This window comes from Periophthalmus magnuspinnatus, chromosome 22, assembly GCF_009829125.3.
Source record: "Periophthalmus magnuspinnatus isolate fPerMag1 chromosome 22, fPerMag1.2.pri, whole genome shotgun sequence".
Lineage (NCBI taxonomy): Eukaryota > Metazoa > Chordata > Actinopteri > Gobiiformes > Gobiidae > Periophthalmus > Periophthalmus magnuspinnatus.
In genome coordinates, this window is record NC_047147.1 from 24,822,155 (window position 1) to 24,835,885 (window position 13,731).

General features: G+C 38.9%; 1 protein-coding gene across 1 annotated transcript in view; it reads right to left on the reverse strand.

The window, feature by feature from the left end:
* Positions 1–10,648, reverse strand: part of ppp2r5eb (protein phosphatase 2, regulatory subunit B', epsilon isoform b) — a 37,177-nt gene extending 26,529 nt beyond the window's left edge. The window contains exon 1 of the mRNA XM_033987997.2: positions 10,057–10,648. Coding sequence (XP_033843888.1) covers positions 10,057–10,085 — 29 coding nt within the window. The 5' untranslated portion in view covers positions 10,086–10,648. The remainder of the gene's footprint in view (positions 1–10,056) is intronic.
* Between the last annotated feature and the right edge of the window lie 3,083 nt (positions 10,649–13,731).

Below are 13,731 nucleotides of genomic sequence, written 5' to 3' on the forward strand. Positions count from 1 at the left end.
GAAAGAAGTGAATGCTTGAGGCTGCACTTAGATCACTGTTCTTTCAAAACATCATACACACACAGACAGACTCAAGACTGAACCAGCACACTGCCGCTGTGTCTTTGAGCAAGACACTTCATTCACCCTGCTTTGTTTATGAAGGAGAGCTCCAAAAGGACACTGAGGAAAAGGAAAATCTCACTCGTGTCTCTGCACTGGCAACAAACTGGAAAAAAGATAAAAGTACATTTTAAAGATACAATACAGTAATTTAATCAAGCCTACTAAAATATGTGAATTCTACTAAAATTCTGCAAAATTGTATTAGTGCTAGTAGTAGTAGTAGTTTGTCAGTTCTGGAGGTGTTTAAAATGTGAACTTTGAACATAAGTCATTTAATAAAACATAAGTCACAAATCTAATCACAAGACACTTTCCCCAAATCCAACAGCCCTAATTAGCAGTGGCAGTAGTAGTAACAGTAGTAGTAACAGTAACAGTAGTAGTATCCTTTAGCTGGGTCTCTTGTACACGTTGTAGTCCGTGTGTTGCTGTCTCCTCTGAACTCTTAAGTCCGGGTGACAGTGACGCAGCTGAACAGGGTCTGATAATCTGTGACGCTAATGTCCAAAGGCAATTATCTGCTTCCTCCCAGCGCTAATGCTAACAGCAAAGGCTAACGGCTAAAGGCTAGGTACTAAATCACATGGGTCAGTGCAGTCAGGTATAATGCAGGCAGTAGGAAACCACGAAATCAGGGACTAAACTAAGGATCAAAAATTGGTCTGGTTCAGTCCCTGGTTCATTCCTGGTTCTCAGTTTAGGCCAAAACCAGGACTAAACCAAGGACTAATAGTAACCTTAACTTTCCAGACAAAGTAATAACATCTCCATGGAGACCAGCAAGCGGTACCAGAAAAGTTTTACACTGCACCTGTAAATGTAGCTGTTGTTCACGTTTACACATTGTAAAACAAATCTAACCAGTACCAGGCATACATAAGTTTATAGATCTTAAAAGAGACATCATTGGCTCAAATGCGTCTAAGAGAAACATGGATCGTTTACAAAATGTTCTGTTCAAATCTGGAACTTGTGACTTAGAGCTGCCAAAAAATAAAATCAATACCAAGTTAATAGTAGGGTAGTAAAAAGTACAGCAAATCAGGCACTCGTCCATATTAAAACCAATACTGAAGCTAGAAACTCATTTTTCACAGGTATCAATACTAAAAAAAGTCACATTCACAGGACAGAAATGAACCTTTCCTGAATATCTTTACAAGAATAAGACACATAGACTAGTTTACACCGTGGACCACTATGAACCTACTGGACATTGAGGGAGTACCCGGAGACAAGACCATAAAAGAAAATGTATAAAATATGATAAATATGATAATAATGATATAAAAGAAAGTACTACTACTTAATGTTGAAAATCACATTCTATTGTGTAAAACATGGGTGTCCAAAGTTTTCTAATTAAGAGCCACATATAAAAAAAAAACAGACAAAGCTAGATTGAGATTGAGGGCCATAGACTGGTGGCAAATACAGTGAATACTTCGAATCTGCGTCAGACTGAACCGCTAGACTTTTATTCGCGCTTACATCCTCAATGGGACACATTAAATATTTGAGATGGGCTTGTTAAAGTAGATTTTCAGAAATGTACAGCAAAAAATACTGTTTAAAGTAATATGGACCAAATCACCTGGAAGCTTGAGGGCCAAGAAAAATTGGTCTGAGGGCTACATTTGGCTCCCGGGCCACAGTTTGGCCATGCCTGGTCTAAAGAAAGTACAGGTTCTGATGCCACGATGATAATAATAAAAAACACTTAATAAATGTTAATAGTATGCAGGTTGTATGGTTTATAAAGACTGAAACAGGATGAGCTGTAAACCAGGTAATAAGCCATGGTCTGAGTCAGAACCTAACCAGGACCTAACCAGGACCAATCCAGGACCAATCCAGGACCAAATCAGGATCAAACCAGGACCAAACCAGGACCAATCCAGGACCAAACCAGGACCAAACCAGGACCAAAGCAGGACCAAAGCAGGACCAAAGCAGGACCAAACCAGGACCAAACCAGGACCAAACCAGGATCACACCAGGACCTAACAAAGACCTAACAAAGACCTAACCAGGAATAAACCATATGTGACCAAAAAACCAGAGACATCAAGAGATAAATGCAAGGAACTAGGACTAAACCAGATCTAAACCAAAATCAGGACTGAACCAGGACTGAACCAGGACTGAACCAGGCCAGAACCAGGCCAGAACCAGGTCTAAACCAGGACTAAACCAGAACTAAACCAGGTCTAGAAGTGGTCCTTACCCGCACAGAGGGACACAGGCGTCCCCCGTCACCACCATAGTCCAGCCCCGAGCGTTCGTTAAGAGTTAAATCCAAAAAACGAGAGACAGAAAACAGAAGAGAGGAGGAGAGAAGGAAAGGAGGATTCAGGCTGCTGCTGCTCAGGCTTACATAACAGAGAGAGAGAGAAAGAGGGAAGAGGAGAGAGGGAGGGAGAGAGGGAGGAGAGAGAAAGAGGGAGGGATTATGAGAGGAGAGAAAGAGGAAAGCGTAAAGAACCAAGTGTGCACAGATAAAGATGAGAAGAGGTTTAGTGTTTAGAGTTGTACAAATATAGTAAAACATTAAAAGGTACTCTAGTAATTTTCCTGATGCTTGTCTCCATGGAGATGTTACTGTTTTGTCTGGAATGTTACACAGTATGGCATTGCATTTATCCTCTTGTATCACTGCATGAAAAAAAAAAAAAAAAGCCTTTCCATATGCATCGGACAAAAAGCTGTAGTTCCAAAAAGTGTGGCTAGTACTATTGATACTTTGCAGTGACATCATGCTGGGGAGGATTCTTCATGTATGTCTATGTTAGAAATTACAGCAGTTACCATGGTGTGACAATGCACACATTAGCAAACACTGCCTGAAAGAAACTAATACAAAATGAAATTGAACAGCACACGTTCAGGAGCCTGTGATCAATCCGAGCATTCGTGGTTCTGTTTAGGAGTTTGATTTTACACAAAAAGGTGAGTGTGACTGTTGGCTAACGCTAGCTAGCTTGTGACTGTAATGTTATATGAGAGGGACTTGTTTAACAGCACAAATCATCTCACCTGTTGTAGTTCCAACTAAATCAGCTCGTCAGGTTGTGTTAAAACAAAGCTCTGATTAAAAGCTTCAGACAGAGCAATACCTACTGTTAGCATTACACCCCCAGGGAATGTTGACATCAGCTGCAAAGTATCAATAACAGCAACAAAAAAAAAAAATGTTGAGGTCCAAACTGATAATTTATTAAAAATGATATCAAAATCTCGTTTTTGTTTTGTGCTCGTAAAAATCATTATCAAATCAAACACGAGTCAGTGTAAATGGCGCTATACGGTTTAAGAGCAGGTCTATTCTTCTGTCGTCTGAGAGGAAGGGAGTGTTCAGGAAGTTCAACTGAAGCAGCAGAACAACATGTGCCACAACTGAAGGAGATGTGACTCTATGGAAAAAATAATGGCTGTGTGTAGGATATGTAGCATTAGCATTAGCACACAAACTACTTTTGATTTCACTAAGCTGCCACATTCAGGCCTAGCGCCATCTGCCGGAACTTTTTTATAACTACATGTTTTGAGTGGGTAAAAACAAACAAGATAACAATGGTATAATAGTTTTTACAGTGACAGGATTTAGATCATACTCACAATCTTTTCACCCAGTCCAAATTATTTGAATTTCCTGACCTTGTAAAATATTATACTTTAATTATATTATTCAAAGCCTTCAGTAAGTTATTACCATGTAATGTGCAAAAGTGTTTTGCTCTTAAAGAGAGAACTTACAATCTGAGAGGTTATGGAAATTTTATACTACATAATGTTCGAACCACTCGTAAAGGTTTTTGTGTGACTGTGTGTGGGGTGAAACTGTGAAATGCTCTCGATTTAAAACAAAAGCAATACCAAAGTATTCATAAATTTACATTTTTACATAAAGACATGGTCTGGTCTGTATACAGAGAGAGGCCTGTTTAAATCTAAAGTCATACTGCACTTTCTCTGTATCAGTGTTGGTTCTACTTTATGCTTATCGTTTCCTTTACATTGCTGTATTCTTGTTCTTACCATGGTTGGTCTGTTTTTCTTTCTGTTGCAATTTAGAAATGCCTCATGGTACTCACAGCAACACTGTGCATCTAAATTACTGTCAGTGACCTTTTACTGCATTTGAATTGAATGAGTCTATGTGTATCTATGTGGAATATATATGTACATATGATATATATATATATATATATATATATATATATATGTGTGTGCGTGCATGTGTGTGTGTGTGCGTGTGAAATGTGCTTTAAGTGTATCTGAAATAAATGAATGAAAACAGGAGCTACTTTTAGCCTCATGTAAAGTTGCACTACATATATGTAAATTTTCAATTCACTTGTCTCCATGAAGAGGTCATTGCTGTGTTTTGGATGTTCCACAGTATGGAGTATAACCAATGTGGCATTTATTCAATTAAGGTGTTTTTATTGCTCAAAAATACCAGATCTGACCTGTAATTTGCCTGTAAAGAGTCATCTGCTGATATTATATATATATATATATATATATATATATATATATATATATATATATATATATATATATATATATATATATATATATATATATATCAGCAGATATTATTTATATATATAAATGATATATAAATGACGTGTATTTGTATTAGTATTAAATAAGTAAGTATGTATATTTTTAGCCTAATGTCTCATTAGGAGTAAGCTGTTAGCAGTAAGATTAATCATAATTGAATCCGAATCACAATCTAATTGGAAACAATTAGCAGATGACAAATACTGCCATTTTTTAAGTACCTTCATTTCCTCCACTAACAACCAAATTTCCAGTCTTTTCCTGCACAAAACCTGCTAGCCTTGTAGTTTAGATCTTCAGAAACATGTTCTGAAATATGATTCTTGTATTAGTCCTATAATTAAAACATAAATTGCAAATCTAACCACAATCATAATGCTTGTCAGAAAAAAATAAAAAAATAATAATAATAATTAGATATGTTCCCCAAACCCTTGGATGTCACTGATACAGATATACAATATTTGACTCATCCCTACAGCTGTAAGTCCAGACTTTGACCTGGTTTATCCTGTGTCACACCAGGCTCAGGTATGACAAACATGCACTCGCAACAACTGAAGCGAACAAAGACAACAGTCATAAATAAAAGCAAAAATGAGTCATTTCAGTTCAATTTACACTCCAAAAACTAAACTTAAATGCTCAGTGAACTGGACGTTCTCATTTATAAGGTTTCTCAGTTATAAACTCTCACTATTATCCTGACCTCCCAAGTTTTTATTCATTTGGTTTTGAATAGTTTTAAATTTTAAGATTCAAGATTGCTTTTATTGTACAGTTGAGTTAGATGGTGCGTTCCAGTCGTCCTCAGAGATTGGATTTTCTGAGTTCTGACTTGTACATGACAACTGCAACGTGCACCGATCTTGGAATTTCGGAAATGCTGAGAACATTTCAGGGGTCTGAGTCAGAAAATCCAACATGGCGGCGGCCTGTATATGGATGAAGTTTGATATCTGACAGTTCAAATATTGATCATACTTGTGTTATTTTGTCCAGCCGCTTCTGTGAACCTGCTCCTGCACAGCTGTTGAGCCTCTGCAGTTAAAAATGTGCTGTTATGCTAATGTTGCTAATGTGTACACAGTGCTAATGTCAACAAAAGCAGAAATTCTCTCTCAAACTCTCAGACGTTGCTTTATTACCTGCTCATGTAACAATGTCCGCTTTACTAAATGAACTTAATTGGATCCTCATTTTGGCTGATTTAAGCACTTTCCTAGTACTTATTACTTTACTGAATCGTTACTGGTCATGTTTTTTTCCCACTTGACAACTGAATGGGCATCTGATGTTAAACTCGGACATCTCCCCATTCCGAGATCTGCGGTCCAACTTCCAGGATCGCAGCAAGAAACTCGGGATTGTGACATCGCAGCTCATAGAATTTTCCGTGAGCCAAATGTTAAACCAATGGAGTTTTTAAGATGCTAAATACTAGCCGTAGCGTTCATTCAAATTTTTTGGCACTAAAGAGCGGTAGATGAATTTACCAGTGTGACCCAGGAGTTCATCGAATTGTTCCACCGCACTTTCGTTAACTTTCTAATGTTGTTTTGACCAGTATATGTCTATGTTAGTTTTGCACCACTACCGATTTCCATGGTAGCAGCTGTTTTTTTTTTTTTTTTGACGTACCTTCACAAACACTATTGAGAACAACAAATATTCCAAAGTGGGTGATCAAATAAAAAATGAATACATGAATGCATTTTAGAATATTCTCAATCAGTTTCCTCAGTTCCTTGTACACAATACATTCCAATGAAGTTACTACTGTTTTTATAAGGCAAAGATTGTGAAATAAACTTGACAAACCAGTGGCACTTTCACATCAGCGTAAAGGACATGTCGAAATATTTACCTGGTAACAAAGACCGCAAAAAAAATTAAAAATAACATAAGCAACTAGTACTATGTCTTTATATCAAATCCAAATCAATAGCCAATATTAAACTGCAAAATATCAATTTTAATCTCTATTTGGATACTATGGAACAGACTCAATACCGATTTCAATACTACAATAATAATAATAATAATAATAATAAAACACTCTCCCATTAGACAAAAGAATATGATTTTCAACATTAAATGACAGTACTTTGTTTTCTTTATAGTAATTTTCATTACTTTTAACAATCCTACTGTCAATATTAATCCTTATTTCTTTATGTGGCTAATTGTTAATCATAGGTTTGGCGGTTTGTTCTACCCGTGCATGTATTACCGTTGTGTCCTTGGGCAAGACACTCCACACCTTGTCTAGTTATGTGCAGTGATGGGAATAAGCAGAAACATTTAAATCAGTCTCCCTCAGGGCAGCTGTGGCTTTATAAGTACTAACTACCACCATATGAAGGAAGTGGATGAATAATGGTCTAATGTGGCACTTTGAGAATCTTGTTTTTTGACCGTAGCCAAAAAGCTCAAATTTTCAGAGGTTAAAGACGCACCACATAACTTTTCTGGTGGTGGTGGCGGGGGTCTGTCACCATGGAGATGTTATTACTTAGTCAAGTTTAATGCCATTCTGTCCAGACAATGTTGCTACATTTGTTTTTATTGCTCAGAATGACCTTGAAAAACATGCATTCTTACTGTGAGTGGGGGCACCTCGCCACAGAACTAACTTGTAACTTGCTTGCTTTTCTCCTGCTCGTCTCCGTGGAGATAGACAATTTTCAGACCACACAGTGAAACATTCAAGACAAAGCAATGACCTCTCCAGGGAGACGAGCAGGTGGAGTCACATAGTCTACCTTTAAGTTCCACTTTTAATTAAACAGAATTTTGGAAAATTTCTGGCCTCTGCAACAATTTTAAAAGCAACTTTCCAAAAAATCTCGGCACTAAACCTACACCTGACAACAACAGTCTTAGAGCTCAATACTGACCAACCTTTCCAAAGAGAAGACCAATAAGAAAACTCAACCTTACACTTCCTGGTTCAAAGTTCACGTTTACAAAGTCGCTTTCACTAAAGGTCAAAGTTCAGTGTTGATAAGTACAAGGAGACAGGTTATAAATGCACATCCTCCCACCTGTGTGAATACAAAACAGTATTTCAGTCGCGGGTTGTCAAACGTATCAGATACTAATCAATACTAAAGCTACTCTTTTGAGCAGGTATCGATACTTAAAAAAGTAGTCCTTAGTATCGAAATCGAGTTTGAAATTATACTAACGTGACAACACTATTTCAGTCATAATAAAAGTCAAATCTACAGCTGTCACCCCTTCCTCACCTGCGGCATGTAGTGATTTGTTTGTGGTTTCAAATTTGAATGTTTGACTTTACTCTGCTACTCCTGAAACTGCTTTTCCTCAAACAAATATGCAAATTATTTCATACCAGTGTCACCAAATATATTTGTACAAGATTTTACAGTACAATGGATGCAACAAGATGCATTTATTTCTCAACAGACATGCACAAAACAAACATTCATACTGCAATTTGTCATAGATCTTCTCAAAATGACCAATAATGGTGATAGCAACTTGGCAAGTGAATATCATATTGAATGTTCATATAGAATAGATTTATTAATTGGCAAAATGGCATTTCTTACCCCATCCACCCATTCACAATTTTAAGGCTACGTTCAAATGCCAAATGCTATATTACCAACACTAATTTTTGACACTGACATTAAATCTTAACCACCTATAAATATATATAGATCCCTTACTGAAATGAGAGAAGCCATTTAGCCTACAGGAGACAAAGCACCCAAGCACCCTCTGAGAAAGCACCCAAAGCTATTATAGAATTTTAAAGGGATAATATTACGTTTTTTTCTGATCCATTTTATAATTTCCTTATTCGAAAACAGGCCTGAAATTATGTTTGTTTCATTCACATATATTTAACAAACACACCTCGCATATTTAGGCTGTCAAACAGAAAACAGTCTGTTTTGCCTTGTGATGTCATGCAGTATTACAGGAAGTGCTCCACTGTGTTTTTAAACTCCATACACCTTCAGCTGAATCACTTGGATCATTTCTGCACTGGAATTGCCAATCTCTCTACTGAACAAAAGGCAAAAGATAGCTGTTAACAAGGCATTTTAAGATTTGGAGATGGAGACAGACTAATAATAAATAATGACTAAAACATGTGTGAATGAAACAAACCCATGGGAAAAAAATTGCAACATGGCTTAAAACTCACAAGAGTCAATTTTGAGCCATATGAGAGCTTTAAAGTATATTTTGAGGATCAAATTGATCAAATTAGATTACATTACAGTAACTTAGTGCAATGTTATGAGTCTCTAATGTGGAATGAATGCATGCAGAACTGCAGATAGGGGAAATAGGGTTTTTAAAACGGTACTATGTCAAAAAAATACTGGGCAAATTGCATGTCAGTGTCTGGATAATCCGTCACAAGGAGCATGAAGTCGCCATGTACTGGTGTGGTCGTCCTACAAGACACGCAAGACTCCTATGCCATTTTAGGCACGCAGCTAAATGCATAGGTCTAACATTACACCTTAACACGTAAGATACATGTACACGTTTCTACCACCTAAAAGATACTTGTTGTCCTAAATAATAAATCACTTTTACCTCACAAACGTTGTCTTAAGGTTGTGCCACATCTGGTTTTAGATTAGCAGCAGGGATCGTGAGAACTGTCCATGTTGGGCCTCCGAGATTCAAAACTTGACAGCGCCTCTGTGCGTTAGCTTAGCCACATTAGCTCCGATTCACGCCAACTACATTTAATTTTACACTTCCAGCGATAGACAGTTCACTTTTGGATACGTATGAAACATCACGATTGTGTTGTTCAATTGTTCGCGTCGGTTCTGATTGTAAAAATGGACGTTTTGTAGAGAAAATACTGTTTTTCGAACCTAGCTTACGTTGATGCTAAGGCTATCGCGGGTTAGCTTTCCGATTAGCCACCTGAAGCTAAAGAGCACTCAGAGCAACGGGTTTATTTGGAATCGCCACTAACATAAACAATCAGCGCACTTGTGTTCAACTCTGCGCATTCAAAAACAATGATTATCGTATATTTATCAAGTACTGAATATAATAATGATAATAAGTCTTCTTTTCACCGCCATTCTCATTGAATTTACTAAATATATCGCCATGTATTTGCTGCTATTCAAAATCCTGCATAATTTAACATATAATTTATCATGAACAGTCCTAAATAAACCATGCAAACTCCGATCAAAGCAAGTAGGCTGAAAACTGAGCACATTAGGATGGAGTAGTAGGATCAATAATTAGGGAATTGGTCAGGGCATGTCCCCAGATTTACTACTGCCCATTACTTATGCAACACAAACAGTAGTAAAAGCTGTGCGTAAAAGTGTTTGGCGGCGTTTGCCCGTGGAACAGCGTTACCTGGGCTGGTTTGGGCGATCACCCATCATCCCAGGCAGATGTAAATCCAGGTGCTAGCAATGCTAATGCTACAGGCTGACAGACAGAGCAGGAGTCCCGAGCTGCAGCCGCGGTCTGTGGATGATGGTCCCAATGCGCTCCGAGCGTAAGACCTGTCCTGGATCCACTGAGGAGACGGAGGCGGAGGTTTGTGTCCTGGTGTTATCAAATCTAAACTTCTGATTCCTCCAGCGCGGGGCAAACAGCAGATGTCTTTCCCGGAGCAGTGCAGCGGCCTGGAGCAGCCAAACCCACGAGTAGCAGCACTGCAACAATCCTCAAACTCCCATAAAATGACAGCAAAATACGCGTAAACAAAGCTGCGGACTGTCGCTATTACATTCCTGTTGCTGATTGGTCTGTAGGTCCTGTCCCGAGCCCCGGTTTTGGAGTTTTCTTGGCTCGTTTTGGTTCGGGGCTGTTCTTTTCACCCTTTTGTCAACACTGTTGGGCAGAGACCATGGCACACAGACGCAGCGTAGCGTGCTGGACTCGGCGCACACAGACGCACTACGCGCAATGGCCGCGGGTGTTAGGGAGAAGTCTACACCCCGGACTGGATGAGCCACTGGTGGTAACGCTGGAAGAAGAAGTCCCCACAAGAGCCATGTTTATTGTTGATCAACATAACTTTACTACAACTTCCCATTTCCTCATTTTATGACTCTGTCAGTACTGAAAAAGAAAACGTCTTTTCCCTACCAGATGCTGCTTTCACATTAGGTAGCCCACATAAAGACACTTTGTTCATACTAGTAGATATATACAGTTATCAACACAGAACTGCACAAACATAGAGGTTTTCACAGTGAATGTATTCATTTGATAGTATTAGGGACAGTGTATATTAAAGGTGCACTCTGCAACTTTTCTGATGAACTGTACACCACCTGCTCTTCTCCATGGAGATGTTAATACTTTCTTTTTAATGTCCAACAATGTGACATTAAACTTTTCTACCTTGCATTAAATTCAGTTACAACTGTTTATCAAAATAACATGGTAATTTACCCTGAACAGGCTTGCCTCTTCATAGATCTGACCTGTACATTTGACTGGTGGGGTTTACCTGCGTCTCTCTATGGTGGTATAAATTTAATGTCATACTGTGGAACATTTCAGGCAAAGCGGTAACATCACCATGGAGACCTGCCTTCAGAAAAAATGCATAGTGCACATTTATTGAACATATGTAATTATAGAGTAAATATGTCAGATTATTGCAAAGATTCTAATTTCCATCTGTAGCCAAGATGCTAATTTCTATCTCTAGCAGGTAACACATAGGACAGAAAGAAACTCTGTATCCTCTGCTCCATCTGACCCTCTCCTCTTCATCCTCTGCTCCATCTGACCCTCTCCTCTTCATCCTCTGCCCCATCTGACCCTCTCCTCTTCATCCTCTGCTCCATCTGACCCTCTCCTCTTCATCCTCTGCTCCATCTGACCCTCTCCTCTTCATCCTTTGCTCCGTCTGACCCTCTTTTCTTCATCCTCTGCTCCATCTGACCCTCTTTTCTTCATCCTCTGCTCCATCTGACCCTCTTTTCTTCATCCTCTGCTCCGTCTGACCCTCTTTTCTCCATCCTCTGCTCAATCTGACCCTCTTTTCTTCATCCTCTGCTCCGTCTGACCCTCTTTTCTTCATCCTCTGCCCCATCTGACCCTCTCCTCTTCATCCTCTGCTCCATCTGACGCTCTCCTCTTCATCCTCTGCTCCGTCTGACCCTCTCCTCTTCATCCTCTGCTCCATCTGACCCTCTTTTCTTCATCCTCTACTCCATCTGACCCTCTCCTCTTCACCTTCTGCTTCATCTGACCCTCTCCTCTTCACCCTCTGCTCCGTCTGACCCTCTTTTCTTCATCCTCTGCTCCGTCTGACCCTCTTTTCTCCATCCTCTGCTCCGTCTGACCCTCTTTTCTCCATCCTCTGCTCCGTCTGACCCTCTTTTCTCCATCCTCTGCTCCATCTGACCCTTTTTTCTTCATCCTCTGCTCCATCTGACCCTCTCCTCTTGCGCACATTTCTCACATTTATTTAAAAACTACATTAAACCTGTTAGGGCAGCACATTTTACTCGGGGCACATATTTTGTCACAACCTGCGCTGCTGCGATTGGCCGAGGCAAAACGTCAATCAGTGACGTCAAAACGGCGCTCCTGAGGTTGGTGGAGAGGCAGAGGAGAGGAGCGAGAGATCGGGGTAAAATCGTAAAGAGTGTCCCAGTTTCAGCCTGTGGTAATGAGGCTAAACCAGAGAACGGTTCGGGGCCTGGTTTGGACCGTAAAAGCCCCGGGAGTTGGCTCACAGCTGCCCGAGGAGAGAAAGGGTATCCCGGGGAAAGGTGAAGGGAGCGCTTGGACAGGCAGATGGTTATGTAACAGTGGCATAACAGGTTGTGACTGTGAGAGGACAAATATGAAGAGAGATGTCTATATATTTTTGAATTTAAATTATTAGATAAATAAATAAAACTTAAAATATATTGTTCAGGGTCAGCAAATTATGGAATGACAATGGTTGGTTAATTTAAATGGCAAAATGTCATATCTTTTTTAAAGAGCTGTTTACCTTGATTTGACCTTCATATTGCTGTAGCCTATATCAAGGAAAACTGTACACACAAAGTTACTCACTGAAGGCAAGTCAGACCAAGTGTCCAGCTGAAGGAGTGGGCGAACGCTCCACTGACTGAGCCAATTATAGGCCAAAGCTCAGCAAACGAGTGGAAATGTTTCACAAGTATCGAAAATCAGATACTAATAAATACTAAATCTAGTATCGAATGTATTTGAGCAGGTATTCATGCTAAAAAGTCTCATTCACAGGACAGAAATGAATCTTTCCTGAATATCTTTAGCATGATGTCTCTCTGTATCTGTCACAAGTATAAGACACACAGACTAGTTTACACACATGGACCACTATGAACCTACTGGACACTGAGGGAGTACACACATATAATACACATGGGAATAGAAAACAAAGTACTACCATTTAATGTTGAAAATCGCATTCTATTTTCTAAAGAATTATGACTGTTTAATCCCTCAGTTGTCCAGGTCTGATCTGGAGACAATAGATGTTTACAGTTTCAGTGTAGTTAGCCCCTCCCTTCAGATAGATATAAGGCAGTGTCCACCAGCTATCTGACCAGACCAGAAGAAGCGGCTTGAATGAGCAACGAAATGTCTTCACGCCTACAACGATTTGTCCAGTTGACAGATTAAACTTCACATTTTGCTATGTTTTTTTTTTTTGTCTTTCTTATTCTGTAAAGCACTTTGAATTACAAATGAACTTGCCTTGCCCTTTTATCATCACTGTGGGTTCAATACCAGTATTGAGTACCAGGTCTGTTCCTTAGTATGGAAATAGTTTGAAATTTTAGTATTGTGACACTATCAGTCTGTTGTTCATGTTGATCAAATCAAAATCACAAGTGATGAGTTGTAGTAGAATTTATTAAGTGTATTTAGATTTAGCATAAGTGTCATATAAATTCCAAAAATTACAACTTAATTTTGATACTAAGGAAAAAGGCTTGACAACTGATAACACAATGACGATAAAATGTCAAGTTTCTAAAACAGAATGTAATTTTGAATACAAAATATAATATTACTATTTGTTCA